General features: G+C 37.1%; 1 protein-coding gene across 3 annotated transcripts in view; it reads right to left on the bottom strand.

Moving 5' to 3' along the window:
- Positions 1–23,603, bottom strand: part of CDH7 (cadherin 7) — a 78,988-nt gene extending 55,385 nt beyond the window's left edge. For all 3 annotated transcript variants that reach the window (XM_066184100.1, XM_066184091.1, XM_066184108.1), the window contains exon 1: positions 23,240–23,603. In XM_066184100.1, the coding sequence (XP_066040197.1) occupies positions 23,240–23,449 (210 nt within the window). In that variant the 5' untranslated portion in view covers positions 23,450–23,603. The remainder of the gene's footprint in view (positions 1–23,239) is intronic.
- Between the last annotated feature and the right edge of the window lie 241 nt (positions 23,604–23,844).

Here is a 23,844-nt window from a genome sequence, read left to right as displayed (position 1 = left end):
GTATTTTGTTTTGACGCAGGTAATACTAGAGCCCTATGAATGACCACAAGGCAGATATATATCTGCCCAGGAACACCACAAATGCAATGAGGTCATCAGAAGTTATCTATCAAATGAACACATTGCAGATTCAAGGTAAAACCAAGGCACATCCCTTTGGGAGTATCAGTTTTCATCCCACAGATTGTCTTTAATAGTCCTTCTGCAGTCAAAATGTATGACATCTGGTGTAATTTGAACCTCCAAGACCTTCATATGCAACAGTATATAAAACCAGAGAGAATAAAGCTTCATTTACGATCACGTTATTCAGGCATTATTAAGAAAGCATAGGATGAAGTAAAATAAATACAAATGTTTAACAGGGAAGAGAGGGAAAAAAAATAAATAAATAAAAGGTAAAAATATTCACAAGCCAAAACCCAAAGTGAATGAGAGGATGGATACGTCTGAAGTGCAAGAATAGTGCATCTGCTTAATAGAATTAAAAGAATAAGTGCATCTGCTTAATGCAACAGCAATTAAAAAAGATGAGTACCTGAGTCCGGTCAAGTGTCATTTTACTGACGATGTGTAATACTACTATTCAAAGTGTATGGTGGGGAAAAAAAAAAGAAAAAAAAAAGAAAAAAAAAAAAAACACAACAACAACAACAACAAAATAAACAAAAAAAAACAAAAAAAAAAAAAAAAAAAAAAAAAAAAAAAAAAAAAAAAACAACACCTTATTCTGGAGGTGAAAAAAAAAAAAAAAACCAACAAACGAGGTTGAAATTTAAATTGCCATTGCTTTTAAAGTCCTGAAACCAGAGAAGAAAACAAGCATGACTAATGGCCAGGGAGAATAGCATAACAGTCCGCTGACTTTGAATGAATTAGTTCTTTTTCTTTAAAAAACCCCCAAACCATCCTTATTTTCCCTGTTAATGCAGTTTTTGAACTCCTTCTTTTCTGTTACAGAATGCATGTTTCTGTGCCTAAGAAACTAAAATGGCAAGAATTTATTAATTTACTTATGCTCTTCCATCATCAAACTTGGAATAAGCAGTTAGGTTTTACTATTCCCTCCTTCCTCTGAATTGTTTCCAAATAAAATGTTCAGAAATATTGGTGGAAGAGCTTAGTTAAAGTCTTTATACGGTCTTTATAATTTTAAGTGGTGTATCAGTGCTTCAGGAGGACAAAAATCTTAGCACCTCAGCCACATGAAGTGAATATTCAACTTTGCCAACCTTTTAAAAATAGGGGTTAAAGAGGAAAGGGAACAGTGAAACTTCTATATTTCCTTGATGGCTATTAGAAGTACTAAAATTCTAAAACTTTCACTTCATAATATTTCAGTTAGCACCTAGTTAAGCCCTCAAAGCTTCTAGGTTGAAGACAAAGTTCAGATGAAAAGTTCCCCTAGGAATAAATGATACTGTCATCTAAAGGATAGTGAGTTGAATAATTAACAGGAAACACTGAAAACTTGATGTGATAAGAGCATCCATGTCACATTTCTATATTTTTTCTCTTAATAATACTGTAGCATTATAATACTGTGTCTGTAGCATTCTCTCTCCTCAAGTATACTTATATGATGTAGCTCCTCATATATATAGAAATTTATCCTGGGTTGTAGTATAGAATGTGCACAAAGTATTCTATCACCATCTTCATGAACTGTTGAATCCAATTGTTGGAGAAGTGTTTTCCCAGGCCCCCTCCCTCTGGGCTATCTTCTGTTAATGGCCCATCAAATGCCTTGCTGCATGACTCACAGGTAATTCCCTCCGGGAGCTATCTCTGTTTAATGGGCCATCAAGGACCCCCTGCATGACTCATCATCCTATTGTGAGATGCTCCGCCCAGGGGGAGGAACCAACCATCGTCACCTCGATATAATCTGGGATTTGGGACAGTACGAGGAGCCCTTACCCACTGGATTCCCAGAGGACCAGAGCTACTAGACCTTTCTACGGGATCACTGCTTCAGGAAGACCACCTCACCTGGACTGCTTTCATCACCCTGCTCAGGTTGTATTCTGACCCTGTCAGTGGTCTTTTTTATTATTGCATTTATTCTATTTTACTTTTTTTTTCCTTTCTTCTTATTAAATTGTATCTCTGACTTGGAGCTTCTCACTTGTTTTGCTTTCAAACCACTACAAGATTGTATATCTATACATACATTTAAGTGCATGTATATACACATACACATGTGCATACACGCGTACATACACACACACACGTACCCGTCCCTTTTCCGTCCTCTTCTTTTCCAGTCTCTGCAACTGCTGTAGTCACAAATCTGTGCCGTCTCCACTCCCCAGTTCTAATAAGAACACAAAATGCCCTGTGGCGACAGGGAATTGTGCAGCCAGCCCATTAAGTTTACTGCAGCTACAGGAGAAACTCAGAAGCAGCTGCTGCATATGTAAGCTGAGTGGGCATATGTAGCTGGCTGAGCATTCTTGAGGAGTTTTAATGGGCCATCATCATGACATGTCACTCCCCAAAATGACTATTTTTCATTCACACGCTTAAAAAGACAGTTTGGCAGCTTTGGGAGGTAAAAACCATCTGCATACTGTGCATCATCATGTACTAATTGCATAATATTTATTGGGGGTGGGGGGACAGCAATACTGTATTGTAGCACCACCAAGAGCCTATAGATAACATAACATGTTCATAAAAAGAAGTGGAAAGAAAAGAGACCTCCTTTCCCCTCACACACAGGCTTCAAACTTTTCAGAAATCGGCTTCCTAGAATGGAAACAGACCACACAGTTTGCAAAAAACATGCACATTGGAATCCTCATAGAGCTTTTCAATATTAAGCTTTGCGTGGGTTTTTGGGTTTGGTTGTTGGGGTTTTTTTGGTGGTAGTGGTGGTGTTTGTTTTCCTCCCCACACCACTCTCAGTCTATCAGTATTTCTTCCTTGGAGTACTCAGTCTAAATATCACAGTAAAAAAACAGCATCACTGACAAACCAACACTTAGAATGGATTTGCCATCTGACTTATTTTTTTATACTAAAACAGCTGGTTTTTACTCAAAGAGATTTAATTTTTGATTAAAGAAACCAATGACTCAAACCTCATTATACACGTGCCTAAAACAATTAAATCCTGTGAAAATACCACTGCAGGTAAACTCTTTTTACAAATTCCTGAATGTTTATTCTTACTAGCTCTATTCTGGGTTTTCTTCTCCACACATGTGCATTCCCCACATATGGCTTCTACTAAAGTGTTCAGGGTTAAAAAACATAGCATGGCACACCACTACCAAAGTGCCCAGCATACTTCATAGAAGAGTATCTCTGGGCTACCAGATGTCCACGGGTTTGAAAAGTTTATGTACGTGTAGCAGATTGTAGAAAACAAATCTTCAAGAAACTTTACTCATTCTTCTTCTCAAATTACTGCCTCACTATACATGAAACAATCTTTGTTTGCACAGAATTAATTAACACATATACAGAGAAGGACTGTTTCTTGAGCATGTATTTTCCTTGAATGAAACGCATACATAGGTGTGTAAATATATATATTTATAGTAATATGAGTATTTTCTCTTCTTATACCTCTGTACATACTTCTATTAATTATTATTTCAGTATAGTTTATTTATTTTTTTTAGTTAGTTAGTTATTATGACCAGGCAATGCATGAATCTATCCCTTATATCACAGAAAGAAGGGAAAGAAGGTAAATGAAACAAGAAAGGCAGTAACAGAATTTATGTACCTTCAATAATGAAAAATTAATGCTTTTACTTTTTTTATCTGTCCTTGAAAACAGAAATAAGAAATTAGAATACAAAAAATATGGTCATTAGAAAGTTGTTTCTCCCATAATGCCTTTTCTACTCAGCCATAATAATTCGGGCCTAGGATTTCAACCATGGAAAATGAGAGCACATTAGGGGATCTATTTTTTCATCTCTAACTCTGTAATCTATAGAATTATCCGTAACCCCACTGCACAATAAAAATAATCATACACACTTCTTGTTTGACTACCATGTCTATCATATCAAATTTGCAGACAAAAATTCAATTGGTATTAAAGTATTTTCTCAGATAAGATATGCAGTTATACTGAATGTATTTATTTTAGATTGGAAATTATACCTCCCATATTGTGTCTTCTTTGTCAAACTACTGATCTATAGTTTAGAGTGATTATCCTCTTTCTGCTTCAACTATCCAAAATAGCTTGCAGCATTGCTTGGTTGATAATGATTTTTCTCATAGGAACCTGTTTCCAAAGAACATTAGAACCAAGGAACTGACACCCAGAGGGTGCAGAGCTTTTTTCATTTGTTTTCACTTTGGTTTATGTTGTATCAATTCTTCACATTTAATTTGCTTTTGAAAGTTTAATGCTTCTAAAGATCAACTCATTATCTTACCCCGTGTGTTAGTGAGAAGTGCTGACACCCTGACAGACTGGAAGACAGTGGTGAAACACCTAACTCTAAAGCAGTGTAGGTAACTAGGGTTATGTGTCTGGAGAAGCTCATAAAGTACTGGACTACAAAAGAGAGTATGATCTGATCGTTTTAATGATTAAAGACTTGCAACACAGAAAAAAAATGTAGTTAACTAAGTCCACTTTAATTTCCTGAAAACAGTTATGGATTTGTTAATTAACTTTTACAAAACTGTCAGAGCAAAGCAGAGTTTATATGTTGATCTAAATGCGAATTTTATTTTTTAACAAAACTGATAATACAAATGTCAGGATAACAATGTTTGTTATTGTGTTTTTCTTATTAAAAACTAAATTCCTATTGTCTTTCTTTATAAAATTCTATGTTTGTAAAAATGCAATACTTGATGCTGACTTCCATGAAAGATATATAGTCAGCTTTAAACTGACAATTCTCTATATGAACAAATTGGTTATATGTTATAAAATATTTCAGACCACCCAGGTATTTAAGCATTTGTGCAAATCTAATCCCCATAGGTCTTCTCGCTAAGGTCAATGGGACTCCTAGACCTAAAGTGCAAAATTAAGATTTTGACACAATGCCCACACCGGACATAATTAGTACCTCGGAAGACTTGTTGTGAAGAAAGTCACAACTGCCCAGGGCTGACCGTGGGTCAAGGAAATAAGTCACCAATGGAGAATTTGAACACAAAATTTTACTATAGCATTTTAAAATGAGTGAATTAATTCATATGAAAAGGGCAGGGATGAATATCTACAGTAAAGCATTATAGTTTCATTGCTAGTATGACAGTGTAAGATGAAAAACCAATGCATGGCCAAATAAAGTGGAGTATTAGATACCTTCATGCAGACACTTGTGTCATAAAATTAGGTAAGGTAAAAAAGAGCAGAAGATCCTTTGGTTAATTTGTTATCATAAAACATGGGTTACTATTGCTAGTGTGTTTACATTTCATTTAGATTTTCTTTTAGAGTCTGGCTTGATCAAGCACCTTAATATTTCTGTAAATGTTTTCCATGAACTAATGTGATCCATTTCTAACTCTGCAGAAAAGGTAAAAGTAAAAGTAAAACACTGAATGACAAATAACACATCCTTTTTTTCAGTAGTCTATAGGAAAGATTTTATTTTCTTTCCCATACAATTATTTATTTCACTGAAGATAGTTTATCATATTGATTTTTTCCCCAAATTATTTCTCAAGTCCATCCACCCACCCATATATATTGGCTAGCTAATTCACAGCCCATTGCTCAAAATTCACTTCAAAACCAAGGGAAATTTAACCTGCTGCTACATGAAATTAAACCTGTTTTAGAATTTTCTAAATTAGAAAATCATCCTTATCCATGTGCATTTTGTCAGGACTTGCTTAACAGTCATGAAGGCTGGTACTAAGCATATGCCTAAGTACCTTTCTGAAAAAGCACCTTAACCCCTGTTCAAAGAGGAAGGTTGCTTTAATGAATATGTGTGTCACATATACCTAATTATAAGAAGCAGCACTGAAAGATTAAGGGACTTCATTACATAAATTCACACTGTAGCTATTCAGTATTCAGAACAAGCTGAAGCAGGGTATGCACAGTAAATATGGACACTTGAAAGTCTACTTGAAACTGTCCAGATCATTTAAAGTGATCCTTTGTGAATAGGTGCTTTAAGAAGTTTGATTTCTCCCTAGCTTTTTTTTTAACCATTCAAACTTGCAGGCCTGCAAGGGTTTTCAGACATAACCAGGCTCTTCTGAAGATATTAATTCACATTTTGATAGGCATCTAAACTCCATATGATTACAGGCTGGGAAATAAATGCTTTTAATTCCCATGTTTTCTGTTTGTTTTACAGAAAACATTTGAGGGGGAGGATAATGCCTGTTTCAAACCCATAAAAAACTGCCTTAACATGAACAATACTAGGTTAATTGTAAATTCTCCTAACTTAGAAGGATTTTAACAGTTTTATGTAAAAGGCAGTGCTCTCCTAGTGCCTTTTTCTAGGCTGGTGTTCACAATGAGCATTTAAAAGAGAAAATCTCATCAAATTCTTCTGCAATCTATATACCTTGTTTCCTTAAATCATATTTTGACATTTAAAATTATGAGAGAAGATATTTATGAGTAAAGATTGAACTTCACTTGTATTAAAATTAAAAAAAGCAAAACAAGGATATGAGATTTGCCATATGCAATGATGATGCCAACCCAAGATTTGTTTGTTTTCACCATAAAACATTCTTACTGTTTTTCTTACTCATTGCCAATAAATACCAGTGATACAGTCAATGTATGTGTCACTGATAAAAAAAATTTGAGAAAATAGTGAAATGGAAGGTGCTATTTTACACTACTAGTGTATATTCGCTTTATCTACCTTAAAATTCAAATTGTGTACACCTGTTTCTAATTCTGCAAGCTATCTGGATTCAACTGAAAATTTTAGTGTCTTCTTTCAAAACTAATTCTGAGGCTTCCAGTATTTCACACGTATTAAGGATTTTCAATTTCCACAGAGACCCCTCTGTATATCTAGAACAACATGTCCTTTAGACACTATAAAGGACATTGAAAAGGGTGCACAATTCAAATTCTTACATGGTCTCTGATAAAATTTTAGCACTCTTATCTAATGATCATTTTCTTGTTGAACGCCTTCTGAGTGAGCTTTGGTTCAATGAAAACAGTGCACACAGTTAGCTACTCATGAGAATACTCCCTGCTTCTGAAACATTGTCATGAACATGAAGGTACAGGAGTTACTAGAATTGTGCATTCTGTTTGCTGCAAACAGGATAATTCGTCTGAATTCTCATCAACCTCAAATGTTGCAACTCAAATGACTGCTGCTATTTTCCTGACATACTTCTGGTGTACCATCAAACGTCTCCTTAAGGGATCTTTTATTATAGTATCTGATTGTTTTGTTATAGTATCTGATCTATTTTATAACTAAATCTGAAAACAATGAATTACTCTTGGAGATTAGAGTTTAAATCACTATAATACTTGCCCCCAGCATTCAAGACTGATCTTTGCTAAGTTTCACTTGACACAGCATGTAAACTTCTCTACCAGATTGTCTGAGCGCTCTCAAAGCTTAATTGATCCAATTTGCATGTCTCATCCTGGCAGAACTGTGCATCATTTCTATCCTCTTGGACTAAGTGATCACAATCTAATCACTTTGAATACAAAGCAGATGGAAAGTTTCCAGCTCCTTTGCTATCCCCTTGCATGCATCCATATTAAAGCAAGTCTAATTCGACAAACAATCTGATTTTTTTTGTATTTTTATAGGATTACTGTCTCATTGATAGGCCTTCTGTCACCAATTGTAATGTTCAGAACTTTATACTCAAGGCATTTCCACTTCTGTTTCGCACCTTCTGTGCGGTCCATTAAAATGATCATTTCATTTAAGGAAGTCCCCTTAGGGAAGCTCTATAGAGCTTGGTGTAAATCAGCACAGCTCTGTGCACTGAAAGAAAGGTACAACTTCTATTAGCTGAGGATGCTGCAGTTTTAAGGGAAACCAAATAATTAATGATATCCCTATTCATTAGCCTCTGAGCCCTGTATACTAACAGATAGTGCCAAACTTTTGTATCTGTTAAAAAGAAAATGCTATTTTAAGTAAATATTTTTCAAATAGTAACTGTTTCTGCACATGAAACAAAAACCCCTTGTGTTATTTTGCTGTACATTTTCCCACCAAAACTGCACAAGTTGTCCTGTAAACACAATGGCATTTTAATAAATAGTTACGTTGTTCACAGATAGATGAAAGTTACCTTGTGAAAACAACACAAATAAGAGCTTCTGCAAATAAAAGTCACAAGCAGATTAGTCAAATTAATGAAGGATCTACACATTTCAAAACACTAAAACCAAACTTTCTGAAGTGAAAAGAAAGTTCTACTTTCTAATCTCACTAGTGATTCACTGATAGAATTTATATTCTCCGCCTGTCCCTAGTTTATATACGTCTTCAAAGGTCATCGTGTTTCTTCAGCCACACTCTTTCCACACACTCCTACCGGTTGAATCCATTGTCCAATATCACCCCTGCTCTTCTGGGAGTTTGTGACTGTTTTTTTTTTTTTTCTCTACATACATCCTTTTCATCACTTCTTCCACTTTTCTTCTCTTCATTAATCTCTATTCATATTGGCTCAATAAAATTTATGAGAGGCGAAGAGATTGTTCAGGGATTTTTAAAGTTTGTTTTCAGTGAAGAATACATGGGAAACTCTAAAGCATGTTGCTCACAGAAGTCATTGGCACTGACTGGTGATCAGTGATCATGACAGCTCAAGATAAGGAACACCCTTCATTTGCTCTGCCACTACTTTTAAAACTTGTGGAAGATTGGCAGGTAAAAGCAGCACCTGTATAAGAGAGCAAAGGAACTAAAATACACTATTAAATTCTGTAATGATTTTTGTCAAAGGTAAAGCATGCCAGTTCACTTATAAAACCATGATATTGTGTCCATATATAGACAAAAATAGTGGTACAAATCGAAGGATAGTAGTTGTTCAATACCAAATCTAGTGAATTCAATGTTAACTGGTAAAAAACAAAATGAATTAACCAACTAAGCCAATTTAATAATTGAAAAAATGCATTAGCACAGTAAACAGAACATAAAAGTTCTATTAGTATGCAGCATGATTAGAAGGTGGTAGTTTAAAACCAGCAATGCCTTTCTTTGTCTCGTACTTCAGACTCAGTGGACAGGTCATATGCAAGCTGTTCATACTGCAATCTTGGTTCAGTCTTTCCCCTGGTTACAAGCAAGTAAAACCCCTGCCATCTTCAGTTTCTGTTCTCATTTCAAAAATGCAAGGCCTCATAGCTTACAGTGGGTTTTTGCAGGTGTAAGTCAGTGGAACATAACAAACAAGTCTGGTGGATGACACTCAGTTTGCTGCCTCTCAGCAGGACTAATGGCAATAATAAGTGGGAAAAAATTATCATTGAAACAGGCAGGTGTGACTCACACATAGAATTCATCTACTGAGTAACACAGTATATTTTATGCAGTCACTTTTAAGAACAATTTTTTTTCTAGTCTGTAAACAATCAGACACATATTAAGCCCTCATATTTTCTGCATGAGTTTCCAAGCCAATGTCAAGACTTGAGGCCCTGAGTGGCCCTTCCCATGTGTCAACCTACTGCTTCTTCTGACACTCCACCCTGAAAGTATTTAAATACTGAGACAAAAGGTTTAACAGTATTAAAGGCTTTTGTTGATCCCAAACTTACAGGAAAAACATCAGAGACGGTCTATTGATTACTGAGACAGAAAACTTCAGGAATATATACAGAATAACTCTTATCTTGCTTTGCAAGACACCGTTTATCAAGTGATGTTATCCTCTGCCAAAAATTATTAAACAGTGCCATAACGTTTAAGAAAATCTATCTTATTTTATTGCACTAGTTCTTTTGCAAACCAAAGATGTCCTTTGATTTTGAGCATACTGTTCATCCTCAGTTGCACCCATATTTTCACCAGATACAAGTTACTACAGAAGAAAAAACATCTGGTTTCTCGCCATGACTCTCTACAATGGCACACACATAATTTCTGCTGAAGTTCTCTTATCAGTAAACAATATTTACAGGTACAGGAATGTTTGATTCCAGGAAAATTTGTGATAGTGCAGATCATTTTGTTCACTCTAATAAACTTAACTCTTCTAACCTTGAAGGTGAATCTGCAGCATATCTCCCCTTTATCCTGCTAATTATTTTACAAAGTAATTTTTTAAAAAATCTAAACTGAGACAAAAATTGTAAGCACATGCTGCTAAAGCCTCAAACTGTGCTCCAAAATGATATTTGTATTTTAAGTATAATACAAAGCATGCATCAAATGATCAGAACTGGAAGGTGTGCCACTGTCTAAAACACAGATGATAACATAATTTCAGAAGCAAAGGTAAATATCTTCCCTTTTTTATATGGTAATCAGATACAGACCCTTATATTTTTAAATCAGAAGGATCTGTCATCAGGATGGACATCTTAATCTTTCCATCTTTCTCACAGTCTGATTTTCTGCTTGGCAGGTATTTTGGAAGCCTGACAAAGCACCTGGGCCCTCAGTCTGTATCATCCCACATAAAAAGCAGTCATTGACTTCACTTTGTTCCACTAGAAGTAAAACTGCAAAAAAATAAAAACCCAGAAAGATGATTTTGTCGTCAGACTAGCAGAATGGACCATCATGGTCCACCCATCTCTGCTTACTAAAATAAGAGATGAATGGAAATTGTTGAATGTGATACTATGACTTGTATAGTATTTGACAGGACATTGAAATTAGTGTGCACAGAAAAATTCTCATGCAGCCTGCAAACAAATGGGAGGAAATATAATTATATGAAAAGATCAATGTCAAAACACCAGTCTAGTAGGAAAGGTGTCTACTAAAGTTCTGAAAATCATGTGTGTCATTATTTCATCCCTTTAGCTCCCAAGAAAACATTTGCTTTGTAAGGCGCGAGCTGTCTTCTTTAGTGGTAGACCAGAGAACTCATCATTTTGATTTTTGGCTCTTAGTTTGGAAACAATCTGGACATGGTCCAGTTACTTCCCTGACAGCTGCACATATTTGCATCCTTCCATCCGTCTGCTGGGAGCTCAGACTTGCTTGGACTCTTCCAGATCTTCGCGTTGTTTTTTACTTATCCAGGCTTTATCTTGACCCAGTTATTCTTGGAACCTCTACGTATAGAGTGCTATTCTGTCTTGTCCTGTGCTGCTTGGCACTCTGCTGCTCATGTTTTAGGCTTTTTTGAACAAATTCCAAAGTCTCCAGCCCTCTCCAATAATGTTTTATAAGAAATATTTACATCTTTCATTTTCTATTCATTGCTTCCTTACTCTCAGTAAAGAGCCACAAAACCATGTTCTACTAGTTTTTGTCTCGATGATACTTGCTTTTGATGTCCTGTGTCACAGATTACCTTGCTGCACATGTCATTTTCCTCTTTTGATTAAAAATGAACTTTACTTACCTTTCTGTCTCTTTCAAACAGATTTGCTAGTTAACAGACCTACTCCCCTGCATATTTCTCAAACCTGGATGTAACTGGATCTCTGGCTACCTGCCCTCCTATTCCATCTGTGTTAACATAACCAAGTCAGGCCTCCTTTCTAGGACCCACAGGGTGGATTGATGTGACCTAAACCAATGTGTGATCCGTACAAATGCATAGAGCTTCTTTAGCAAGGAGCATAGGGAATCAGGACCTACACATGACGTGATCCTCAACTGGCTGAACCAGAGGGTTGCAGTCAGTGTCACAGGGTGTAGTTGGAGGCCTGTCACTAGTGGTGCCTCCCAAGGTTCAAAATTATACCCAGTATTTAACTTATTCATCAATGACTTAGATGAAGAGGCAGATGTCTCCTCAGTAAGTTCCCTGATAACACAAAACTGGAAGGAGTGGCCAATATCCCAGAAGGCTGGGCAGCCTTTCTGAGGAGCCTCAACTGGTTGGAGAGCTGAGTAGAGAGGAACTGTCTGAAATTCAACAAAGGCAAGTATAGGGTCCTGCCCCATGGGCCCAGACAGACCAAGGGTAGCCTGCTCAAAAGCAGCTCTTCGGAGAAGGACCTGGGAATCCTGTTCGACAAGAAAATGTCCATGGGCCAGTGTGCTCTTGTGGCCAAGAAGGCCAGTGGTATCCTGGCCTGCATTAGGAGCAGCATTGCCAGCAAGTCAAGGAAGGTGATCCTGCCCCTCTACTTAGCCCAGGTGAGGCCACATCTGGTGTGTTGTGTCCAGTTCTGTTCTCCTCAGTGCCAGAGAAAGCTCCTGGATCTCCATGGAACTGCTGGAACAGGTCAAAGAGAAAGCAACAAAGATGACTAGGGGACTGGAGCATCTCTCTTACAAGGACAGGCTGAGGGAGCTGGGCATGTTCAGCCTCAAGAAGAGATGACTGAAAGAGGACCTCACCAATGTCTGTAAGATTCTGAAGAGAGTTGCCAAGAAGATGGAGCCAGACTCTTCACAGTAGTGCCGTGCAATGGAACAGGAGGCAACAGGCAGAGACTGATGCACAGAAAGGTTCACCTGAACATGAGGAAGAATGTTTTTATTATGCAGGTGACCACATACTGGAATGGGCTACTCACAGAAATTGTGAAGTCTCCCTCAAAGAAAATACTCCAGAGCTGTCTGGACACAATCCTGTGCTGTGTGGTCTGGGATGACCCTGCTTGAGCAGGGAGGCTGGACTAGACAACCCACTGTGTTTCCTCCCAACCAGACCCATTCTGTGATTAGATTGTTTTATCTTAATCTAAAATTATTTTCTCATTGATTTCTTTGGTATGTTGCTTTCAGTTTTTTCAGACTCCAAAGTGATAAAAACAAAGCAAAATACTTCATCATGTTCCTTCCCATCTCACATATACTCTCTGCCATACTGTTTCATCTATTTAACTTTTGCAATCTCTATTTTCCTAAACTAAAACCAGTATAGACTCGAATTTTTACATTTTCATTGAATCTTAAGATAAATATGAATTAAATAAATGTGTCAGTACAAGCAGGAATTAATTATTCCTCAATGTGAGGTCCCTCCACTGTTTCCTAGACATATATACCCATTTGTGTATATGCTTCATCACTGCTATCATTCTAATTCCTGCATGTTTGCTCCATAAAACCTTGTTTGACATGACTTCACTTGGTTTGTCAGTCAAACATATTGAAATGTTTCAAACAACTATTATTTCGTTCGCTTTGGGACTGATACTCACTCAGAAGTATGCTTGATTCAGCATAAAGATAAATAGAACAGAAAAGCAATAAGGCTTTAAGATTCTCAGCATGGTAGTGAACATGAACTTGCAAAGAGAGAAACAAACATGAATAGTGCAATTTGAATCTTACAATGAGAAAGGAAGTAACAGTTTCACTTGGCTTATTTCCTGTTTAGATGAAGCTACCATAGCATGCTTTTGTTCACAGCTTTTCACTGTCAAGAAGATATTCAAAAAAAGGAGGGGATGAATAAAAGAGCAGTATGGATAAACACAAGACTACAGTGTTGACTAAAAAGGAAAACCTTTTAAAACTATTGCTTGGCTAAGCAGCAGCTAAGCGGTGAAGGGTGAAAGATGGGTGGGAAAGATAACAGTCCACACATGCATGAAGATTATGAACGTACAGGGGCAAGTTGAATTATTTAAAGTTTTTAAAGTGTAGACTATGTAGAATGACAACCTTGCCAATTAAAAAAGAAACATAAAAATATGTCATGCACTTTTCCAAATGCCTGCTCTGCCTGTATAATGTGTATGGATTGTGTAAGAAAGACAAGTTAAGTATTTTGCTAATTTATGGCATTACGTTTATACCATGATTATGGAAACTTAAGAAATGACCATCTGCCTTTCCCAGCTGTGTTTCAAAACTTTTCATTGTTACAGGATAACAAGCTATACTTCCCCTAATACAACACCTGCCTACCTTGTAAGGAAACAAATTGCCTGATTGCCTAGTCAGCAGGGTTACAATTTGGTACCTCAGTATGAAATGTTTAAGCTGCTTATCATCCTTACACATGTACTACCCAACTACCAGATTTTCCATATTTTAGAAGCATTTCAAATGAAAAATAACTTTTTGGGTTCAATTCTTCTCACACACTCCACAGCAACAGAATTGGGCGTCTCAGTAATCCTTAAGGTAATTTCTCACAATTTACAGAAACAGGAAAACTAAATAAAACAGTGTGACTCTGGCAAGGTTTCCTGGAATTCATGCAGCAAAATCTCCTTCTATGTCCTAGAAAATGACATAAAATTTCTTTCTTTCTACTCAGAGAGGGCCTAAGAATTTTCTGTGATGTAGGCAGAATATTATTTCAGACTGTCCTTAATTGTTCTTAGCATTCACCTTTTCACTCACATGAAATGCCACAATGCAACCCTTTGGTGCTTTGAAAATATTACAGTACTATATGAAAGGAAGGCACTATTTCTTCACTGTCAAAATGTGGAATATGTTGATATATGTTGCAAATCAATCCTCAGTATTCCTCTTTCACTAACCTACAGAATAAAATATAAGTTAAAAATTCAATTTTGAAATGACCAGATATTTGTATTACAACATCAATATTCTCAAATGGTCTCCTAGGGTGAATAAAACTGATCTGAAGATTCTGGACTATATCTTCAGTTACTCCATGAGCAGCATAACCTCATAATCAAAACATATTAAAAAAAATTGCCTTCTTGAATGTTTAGAATTATCTTCTTCTCCCAAGGGAGGACTCTGAAAAAGACAGCTTGATACCAAGTCAGTAAGGTATAGTTTGTGTTTTCTGGTACATGAGTAATGGCACATGAACTTCTGTATGCAAAAGAATTATATCTGTCTCAGTATTCCTATTCATCTGGAAGAAAAATAAGGCCTATTCTTTGCTATGTTTATGACTAGTAGTGTGCTGCTACCATACTATGTGCCTTACACCTACATAAATAACAATATTATTTTTGCAACAGCACAGGTCTGTAACATCATTAAATATTTTTACATTGACAGAATTATTAATGGTAGTATTTTTTTTTTTTAAGAACATCTGCAAGAAATAATCCTAAATATATTCTTCAATTTTATGAACCTATTTACTGATTTTGGTGATCAGTGTCTGTTTCCAATGAGTTTCTTCAAGCACAAACTTAATAATACCTGCCTGGGAAGGTTAAGTGGGCTCTCATTTGTTCATTGAGCTCAAGTGATGTATAGTTAGGTGTTCACAAAATTTATGTAAACAACCCCTCTCCCTATTATTAACTGGCTAATCTTCCTTCTTATAACCTTGAAGTTATGAAAGATTAAGTATTATGACATACTCAAATTTCTGCTCTTGGTATAGGCCGGTACGCATACCATGACCATGGTTTGGACAGTTGAGACAGAATTAGAGTTCTAGAGCACACACTCCACTGCCTTTTCTAAGAGCTACTTGTCTCTAATTTACATGACAGTAAGTGTCTCTTCCAGTGCAAAAGTGACAGAGAAGATGCTGGTAGCATGACATAGCTGATAGTTATTCTAAAAGAACTGAGTAACCTAGTGTATTAACATCTTTTTTCTCTCAGCAGTTCCACCATTAGCACTTTGCTCAGCTATCTCTTCCAAGGAAATGCATAATGCTGAGACAAAAAGATTATACCAAAGAGATTTTCCAGTACTTATCACCAGTGTATTTATGTAAAAGCCAGCTTATTGCACACAAAGGAACCATTCCGTTTTTTTTTAAATACATTGTCCCAGGTCCTCCCTTTAAGTATTAAAGTCAACACTGAAACATTGACTTATGTACACAGGTACTATTTTATTAAATGATTATTGGGGGGAAAAAAAAGGGGGGGGGGGGAATTAAGAAATGCAATATAATATTTAAAAACAAATGTGAAGTAAAGAAGAAATTCAGCAGTAGAATTATGACAAGGCAGCAGCAGCCCTGGCAGCACTTTTATATGGTGACACATGGAAAATACTTAATACATGAAATGAATGCCCAATGAGTCTGTAGACAGGCATTTATGGCTAACAGAAGATGTATAAGAAAAAGAAAGGCAACATGAAAAAGGTAGTGTGACAGCAGGCTACAAGATGTAAAACTATAAAGCATATGCATTCTGATATTTTGAAAGCAATTGGAAAACATCCTTTATTTTACCGGTCTGAAAGAAGATGTAGTCTTGTACTATCATAGATATTAAATAGGTCTGCATTTAAAAGTTTCAACCAACTTGTCATCTATAAACACTGGGAAGTAAAGGCAGGAAAGAATTCTCTGTTATACGTTCATAATGTTTTAAAATATTGTATGAGTCTCATTTTCAGAAAAAGAAATATTCTATCTTCAAAGCAAACAAGTGACCCACACTAGTGACCCACTGTTCTCAAACTATTTTCAGATGTTGATTAACCCTATAGTTCTTTGAATTCTAGCATTGTTTCTTAGTCTGTTATTATTTCTTGCCTTATGAGACCACTGCCTAAGAGCAGGGGTTGTGTCTGCTTGAATTTTAGCTAGCAAAATAATTAATGAATGGACCTCCTTAGTCTTAGAACAATTCAAATACTCAAAGTTCCTAATAACCATAGTTTTACAGTGCTGTATTTCTAATGCCATTAACACAGAACAGTGTGAGACAAGAGGACAAACATAAAACCGGATGCTGGATGACAGCCAATAACAAGAACTAAGGGACCGAGTACAATCCTAGAAGATGAAAAGAAGAAGTAATGTCAGAACATCACTAAAAATGTCAGCTGAAGCAGCATCAGCTTGACTGACATCAGAGCTTTAAATCTCATGCTCTCCTGAAAATAAGGCATTTTCTGATTACCAGCCACATATACAGGAGCCTCTCATCTACATATAACTGCAAAATTATTTTTTACTCTTGCTTTTCTATTTTGTCAGAGACTCGTAATATTTAATTTTAAATAATGCCCAAAAGACATCTAGAGCAGAGCACTGCAGGTAGAGCCTCTCTGTCTGCTGAAATACAGAACTGGTATTACAGGATTACATAAATAGCATGGCTGTGCCATTGAACAAAAAATTGCCATGAGGGCTGCCTAATTTACTGATATTGTCATCACCTTCACTAACCTTCCTCTTCTCTAGTGGCACATGTTTAGGATCAATGTTCCATATTATAGAAAGAGATCAAAAAGCTACATGTTCTGGTTCAGCATCCAACCGTAAGTCTCCCATTTCTATTATCACTTCCAATAATGAAGTTACATACAAATTGTCTTTTTGTGCTTAGGCTTGAGAAATTGTCATCACCTGGCATAAAATCTTCTCCAGCATCCATTCAGCTTTGAGAAAAGAGAACTTCTGGTAAAGAGGGAAAGAGGAAATTACACTATAGCTGTGCAGGCTGATGAAACTGACCAGGAAAAGGCAGCAGATTTTAGGTTATCCTTTTGGATAATTCTTCCTGTGTGCCTTAATCTCACCATTCTCCCCAGAGACACTTTAGCCCTGCATGCTGAGCAGGGAACTGTCAATTTGGATTGACAGTCAGCGCTCTGTTATTTAGGGTAATCCAAATAAATTACAGCATGAAATAACACAATGCCCACAGTGACTATCCAGTGAAGAAAAGGTGTGATACTGGGACTGGACAGAACAAGTTGAGATGGTAAAGTCATACTTGTGAAGTACAACTGAAGCTTCACTTCTCCAAGACCTATTCATTACCTAAAGCGAGTAAGCAGGACTTAGCTGTTTAGCCTGTTCATTTGTTCCATTTGCAGCACTTGTGGTCAGAAAATACTTGACAGGAATGGCACATGCCATTTTACTCAAAAGGTCAACTGTTATCAATTTTCATAGCACAGAAAAGCAAAGAGTTTCTGAGATGGATAAATATCAGAAATACAGCAGATTTGCTTTTTCCTTTTCATAAATGGCCTTCTGGGAGTATATAAAACAACAGTGCTTCAAAGATTATGATAAAAGTAAAGATAACACAAAGGGAGAAAAAATATAACAAAAGCAAAGTTTCTTTCTGAGTTATTATGTTTTCTGTTTTCCACACAGAGGCCACAAAGAAAGATGAAAAATAGTTGATCTGAGTTTGTTTGAATCTTTTTTTCCAAAACTACTTGGGGTGGAAAATGAACAAAAATCTGCAGAGCTGAGGATATTCTCAGCCAGGAGCTGACTTGCAGAGCAGACATGAACATTTACCTTGCACAGGATGCTTGGAGGGGAAAAAACACAGACTAAAGCTGAGCAGAGAGCCATAGTCCCTGTGAGTGCCTCTAGATGCAGCAGGAGGGTGAGATCCCTCCGGGGAATTGGACATGACTAACATCCTTCTTCATTATGTGCAAGTGAGGCAGCCCAGTCCTTTTTACCTATATTTAGCCTCTGTAAAATCACCCCATGTCCTGTCCATTTCCCAAAATGGCAATAATATTCCCAGAGTTCAGTCTGAGTTTGACTGAGTGGCCAGTACTTCCACAGTACTCACTGCCTTAAAGTGTTTTAGCAAAGACATTTATTATCCAGCTCAGTCAAAATTTATCAGACACATCTGAAATTGTCAGGCTATGATTACATGAAAAGAGCCCTACTTCTGAGTGCATCTGCATAGCCTGAGACAAGGTCACACCACAGATAAATATAGCACATGATACTGTCACCTTATTGATATATTCACCAACACCTTTGAAAAACAAAGCATTAACCCAAAACTCCAGTGTCCTCCCCTACCCAGACTCCTTCCCTCCAAAATGAGGAGACTGGAAAGAAGCTACCCACTCTCTGCGCTAATAATAACATAAACTTGTTATATTGCTGCTTTAAAAACCGTTTCCTGACCCTGCCTGTAAGTACTCTTAAAACTTGTAAAACCTGAAAATTCTCTTAAATTACCTAATTTTACAGGAAAAGCTTAATTTCACTTCATTTTTTTTCATATGCCACTCATTCTGTACTACTCCAGAAAATAATAATGCAAATATTAGCTTTTCTGCACTTTTGTCCATGTTTGAAAATTGAATCTAACAGGTTCATTTACCTTAAAACAGTCAGAAGAGGCAGGTAAAATTGTGTTGGAAGGCAATGACTATGAAACACAGAAAACTATATGCTCTTAGTTCACTCCTTCAACCTTTTTTCTTGATTTTGCAATCTAGAAAATGCAGGTTAGGACTTACACTTTACTTTCTCTTACATTATAAATTAAAAAAACTCACTCAGGGTATCTTATGAGTTCAAAGCATTATTTTTGAGAATCACCATTGAGCCTCTCAAAGCTACATCTGAATTTCTTGGGTTTGTGCTCAGTCAAAAGTCTCTGTCTTTTATTTTCAGTCCTTCACATGTTAGTGAGATCTCAAGGGAAGAGTTCAACTCAGCAAAAAGCTTGAAACTGCCCTGTAACTATACCTAAATTTACAGCTATTGGAAAAGGAGAGTTGGTTTGGATCCAAAAGAAAACAGTAAAGCCAGCTATCCATAAGCATCTCACATGGAGTTCAAAGACTTGTTTAGTTTCTTCAGGTTTATCTGTTGCTTCTTTTGTTTGTTTGGGGTTTTTTAACCAAATAAGAAAAATGAAATTATTACTGGCAGAGGTTTCGTGTCATTATAATGCTTTTGATGAGACTCATACTCTTGCAGCAGAAGACATTAAAAGAAATAATAATAAAAAACCCCCAATCCACCACACCAAAAATACCCAAACTCTGAATGTCTGATAGTTATGTAACAAAACCAAAAAGTATCAACAAAACATTCAAGTTCTACTTTTACTGCACCCCTTTTTGCCAATGTGTACCCATGGAAAGAAACTTCACTTACAAGACCGTATACAGTTTTTCAAATAATCAACATAATAATCAGCATACATTCCTAATTTTAGGTGTTTACATTTAAAATCGTTTAAAACTGCTCTATACTTCCCCCCCCCCCCAACAGATTCCATTAACGTCATTTACAAGGAAAATACAGAGTAAGGCATTTCACGAAAACATATTACCAGGCAATAGTAAGCATTTTTCAGAAAACAGAAGCCAGCTATGTTTCTACCTCAATAAGCATCACAGTTAACTGCCTCACCTCCTACATGGCATGTCTGGAAGAGAACAGTGCCTCTTCAAACAGTTTAATGTGCTAAACAGTTAAATGCTTCAGCCCTTCATGTGAACATAACATATGCTGTGCTGACCAACAGAAAAGAATTGTGTATGGTTCAGTCCATAATCTGATTACATGTTAAGCACATCCCAAGAGGTGCTCAGAATTACATCCAAGATGATTAGAATTCATATCATAGAGAGGAAAGACCTAAATTTTAGAAGCAGAGAATAAAAAAAGGCACCAAACTTCTGTCACCTCTGACTCCTATTAGAGTAAAATTAATGGAACATCTCCAGAGGTTTCTCCAGAGTCACATGAGAAACAGGCCCTACTGCCTTAATAATAATAATAAAAAAATATGCATTTAGGAAAACAAAATAAGGATGTGCAGAAGGAAGGCTGCAGTATACCTCAGATATAGATGTGATGTCTTGTTAAACAAACATGAAAACACTGAAAAAAATTAAGGGAAGGACTTGTTTTACTGAGCTGAGTAAGAACCCTACTACATTATTTACGAGGAATAGGATTTTACCCTGCATGATCATGTAATTAAAGTGTCAGCATGCAGACACTCAGGAGGACAGAGCTAGTGCTGAACGCAGAATTAACACTGGTATTTCACAACTCTTGAATGATTTGCCATGTAACCCTGACATCCCCCAAATGCTGCCTTCCAACCAGAATTGCCTAGGGCTTTGCAAAATTGAATAGTGGCAAGGAGACAGTATTCCCCATTACAGCTCCATTTGCTTGAGTGTTTCTGAAGCCTTTTTATCTCACAGACCTTAAAAAGCTGAAAGAAGGTCTGTCTTTCCTGGATGTGCAGTTAGATTGGCACCCTGCAAAGCATCCTGAACGTAAGGCAGTGCAGGACTGGCCTCCCCAGAAGCAGAGCACTCTGCAGAGTCTGGTTGCTGCTTCCACTTCATTTGATGAGAAAAGTGAGTTATGCCAGCTTTTTGCTTGCTGCAGCTTCCTCACCAAGGGGAAAAAAAAAAAAATTAAAAAGAGGAAAATGTAATCCATCCTTCCCAGCCAAATCTCAGTCTTCTCTGTCCCTACCTGCTTGCAAAGGATTTTAAACAAGAGCAACAATATTTTCAAGAGGAGAAGAGGGGGAGGAAGGTGACTACTGCTCACTTCTGAGTGGTGTTACACATAAGATATTAAGACACAGAAAGAAATTCACTCCTTCACCTTTTTGGTCCCCTGTGTGGGAATCCAGCTCTGGTCATGATTGCACCTCAACAGCCACACACTGAAAAGCCTCTACAGTGAGAAGGTTAGGAACTGGGCACATCTTATCTTACAAGATGCTCAGCAAGGACTGTGCTTCCAGAAAGATGGGCTTCCTTCTGTAAGTGAAAAATTTTATCTGCTTTTCCTACAAAACGGATTGCTGGTACAAATTCCTGAGCCAACAATTCATACTGCTGATACAAAAGCAGGCTTGGCACAGAATGTTTCAGGAGGGAAAAAAAAAAAAAAGGTTGAGTTTTGGAAGATATCTGCTTGTGAATGCTAGGACTCTAGCAAAGGACGGGAAAGAGCAGACTGTGGAGCTAAAAATAACCACATGCATGCAAATATCGTGTACTATAGCACTACCACAGAACTTCTGGCCATAATATAGCAATCGACTGAACATGAGAATTACTACAGATCAAAACTAGTCTTCACTCAAGTATTTCAAAACGCTTCTTTTCCAGGAGAGAAATTCAAATTTGCAAGCCACACTTCTTTTTTTATCAGTGGGAAAGAATGCCAAATAGGCCATTTCCAGAGCCACAAGAGAAACTCCAACCTGGGGACATATTTGCCTAAAAGACAAACCCACACAGACAACTAGCAGCTGTGTGGCATCAGAATGGATACTGCTACATAACGCAAAACTTTACCAAAACTTTCAATATCACTGTAATACAAGATGATGTTTCTGAATCTAGCACACCTTTCTTAAAGGTTCAATTATGCAAAGTACCAGTCCCAATTCAGAAAAGCACCTAAACACAACCATAGCTGCAGTCATGAATGCAGTTCCCTATTTAACTTGATTATTCCGTTGGTGTGATTAAATTCTAAGCGCTTAACTGTATTAACACAAACATCAAGGTTTTGTCTCAGTAGGATGAATTAAGTAAGCTGAAATGCATTGCTTTCGTATACTTGAAGCAGTGGATTTCAGATTACTTCATCTCTTTTTCTGTAAGCATGCCGTTGTGCCAAAAGCTGTCATTCCCTTGTTTTCTATGCATTTGCTGTATTTTAATGAGAAACTCTATTTATTGATTCTGATATTACCGAGAAAATGGGTTTTCCTTTCAATAAGATGATTACACATAAATGTTACAGAGAAACACAAGAGGGGGTTTTGTTTTGTGGGCTTTTTTTTTCCCCTGCATAATTGCTGAAGGCAGCGTATTACCCACTAGCACAAGGCAGTAAATGAGCTAAGTCCTGGATTCACAGCTGTGCTCAGTGTGCTCCATGTGCCGTGGCGGGCACTCACAACGAACCATTTGGGATGCCCTGATGGAAAATGGCTGGCTCTGTACTGGACCTGTGCCCATCGCAGGCGAGGTAAAGCCACAAGGCTGTGCTGTGCACAGAGGACAGTGAGGCCCCCAAGGTGCCAATCTGCCAGCCAGGCAATGTCAAAGAATAGCAGTAATTCAGACATGCCCTCCTTCTCACTCATCACACCCACAGACGCCTGATTCTTTCTCTCTTGCTTTCAGTAGTGCTGAGTTTTAGGGAGCAAACAACACAATACAGAACTACTTTTTTTCTGGGACTAGCTGTTAACTCTTAAAAAAGAATACTCATCATTATGTTCGAGAAAGAATTCCCATTATTATGTTCCTTTGCTTTAAAACTTAGTATAAGTAATAAACATTTTCTTTCTATCAGTGGCGGTGAAACACTTTCATTACTGTACTTTGTTAAACAAGCAGTGTTAATATGTAGAGCTCTTAAAGAAAATTGCATCAGGAACCTTGCATTCTTACAAGAATGCAAAGTGTTGCTGTCCTGGGATAACAGAATTACAATTTTTAGGTTGCATCATATTAACACATCAAAAAGCAAGCATCTGCACCCTCCAAAGTTTATTTAAATCCCCTACCTTTCCTACATAGAGTGGGTCTGTACCCATGTATTCTTCCAGCACAAAGAATTGATTCCACACCCAGCTGCGTTTGGTTCTCGTCCTCCCTGATTGAAAATAGGGCTTTGACCTGGACCTCGTGAGCTCTGCTTGATTCATCCCAGAAAGACACAGGAAAAGAGCTAGTATCTGAAGAAAATGGCAAAACTCCACTTTGCCCAACTTCATCTTTTCTTTTTTCCCTCGGTGAAAGAAAAAACCTTGACCAAAGCAGGCACAATTCCAGTTGTCTCAGTAGCTCTAGCCTCCGGCAGGGTGTCAGCTGGGAGTCCAGAGATAATAATTTGCAGAGTGGTCGATTGGAAGATGTCACCACTGCTGAATAGCCTTCACCAAAGAAATGGTGTAATGGGTACCTATCCGGGAAAAAGACAAGAATTGTTGTCAGAATTTTAATTATTTTTAGAGAATGTAAATTCTTTGCTGCTTTCACATTGTGCATCAAAACTGTTTATTCATTACTTTTCTCCTCATCAACACCAATGAGTTTACATAAATATCTCAGAGTTTATAGCAAATTTCTTGGATGGCATTACTACTGCTGATAATACTGTATTTATAGC

The sequence above is a fragment of the Chamaea fasciata genome, unplaced genomic scaffold (genome assembly GCF_029207755.1).
Source record: "Chamaea fasciata isolate MVZ Bird 193981 ecotype frontalis unplaced genomic scaffold, bChaFas1.0.hap1 SCAF_1, whole genome shotgun sequence".
NCBI classification, from domain to species: domain Eukaryota; kingdom Metazoa; phylum Chordata; class Aves; order Passeriformes; family Sylviidae; genus Chamaea; species Chamaea fasciata.
This window is presented reverse-complemented; position numbering and strand designations above follow the sequence as displayed.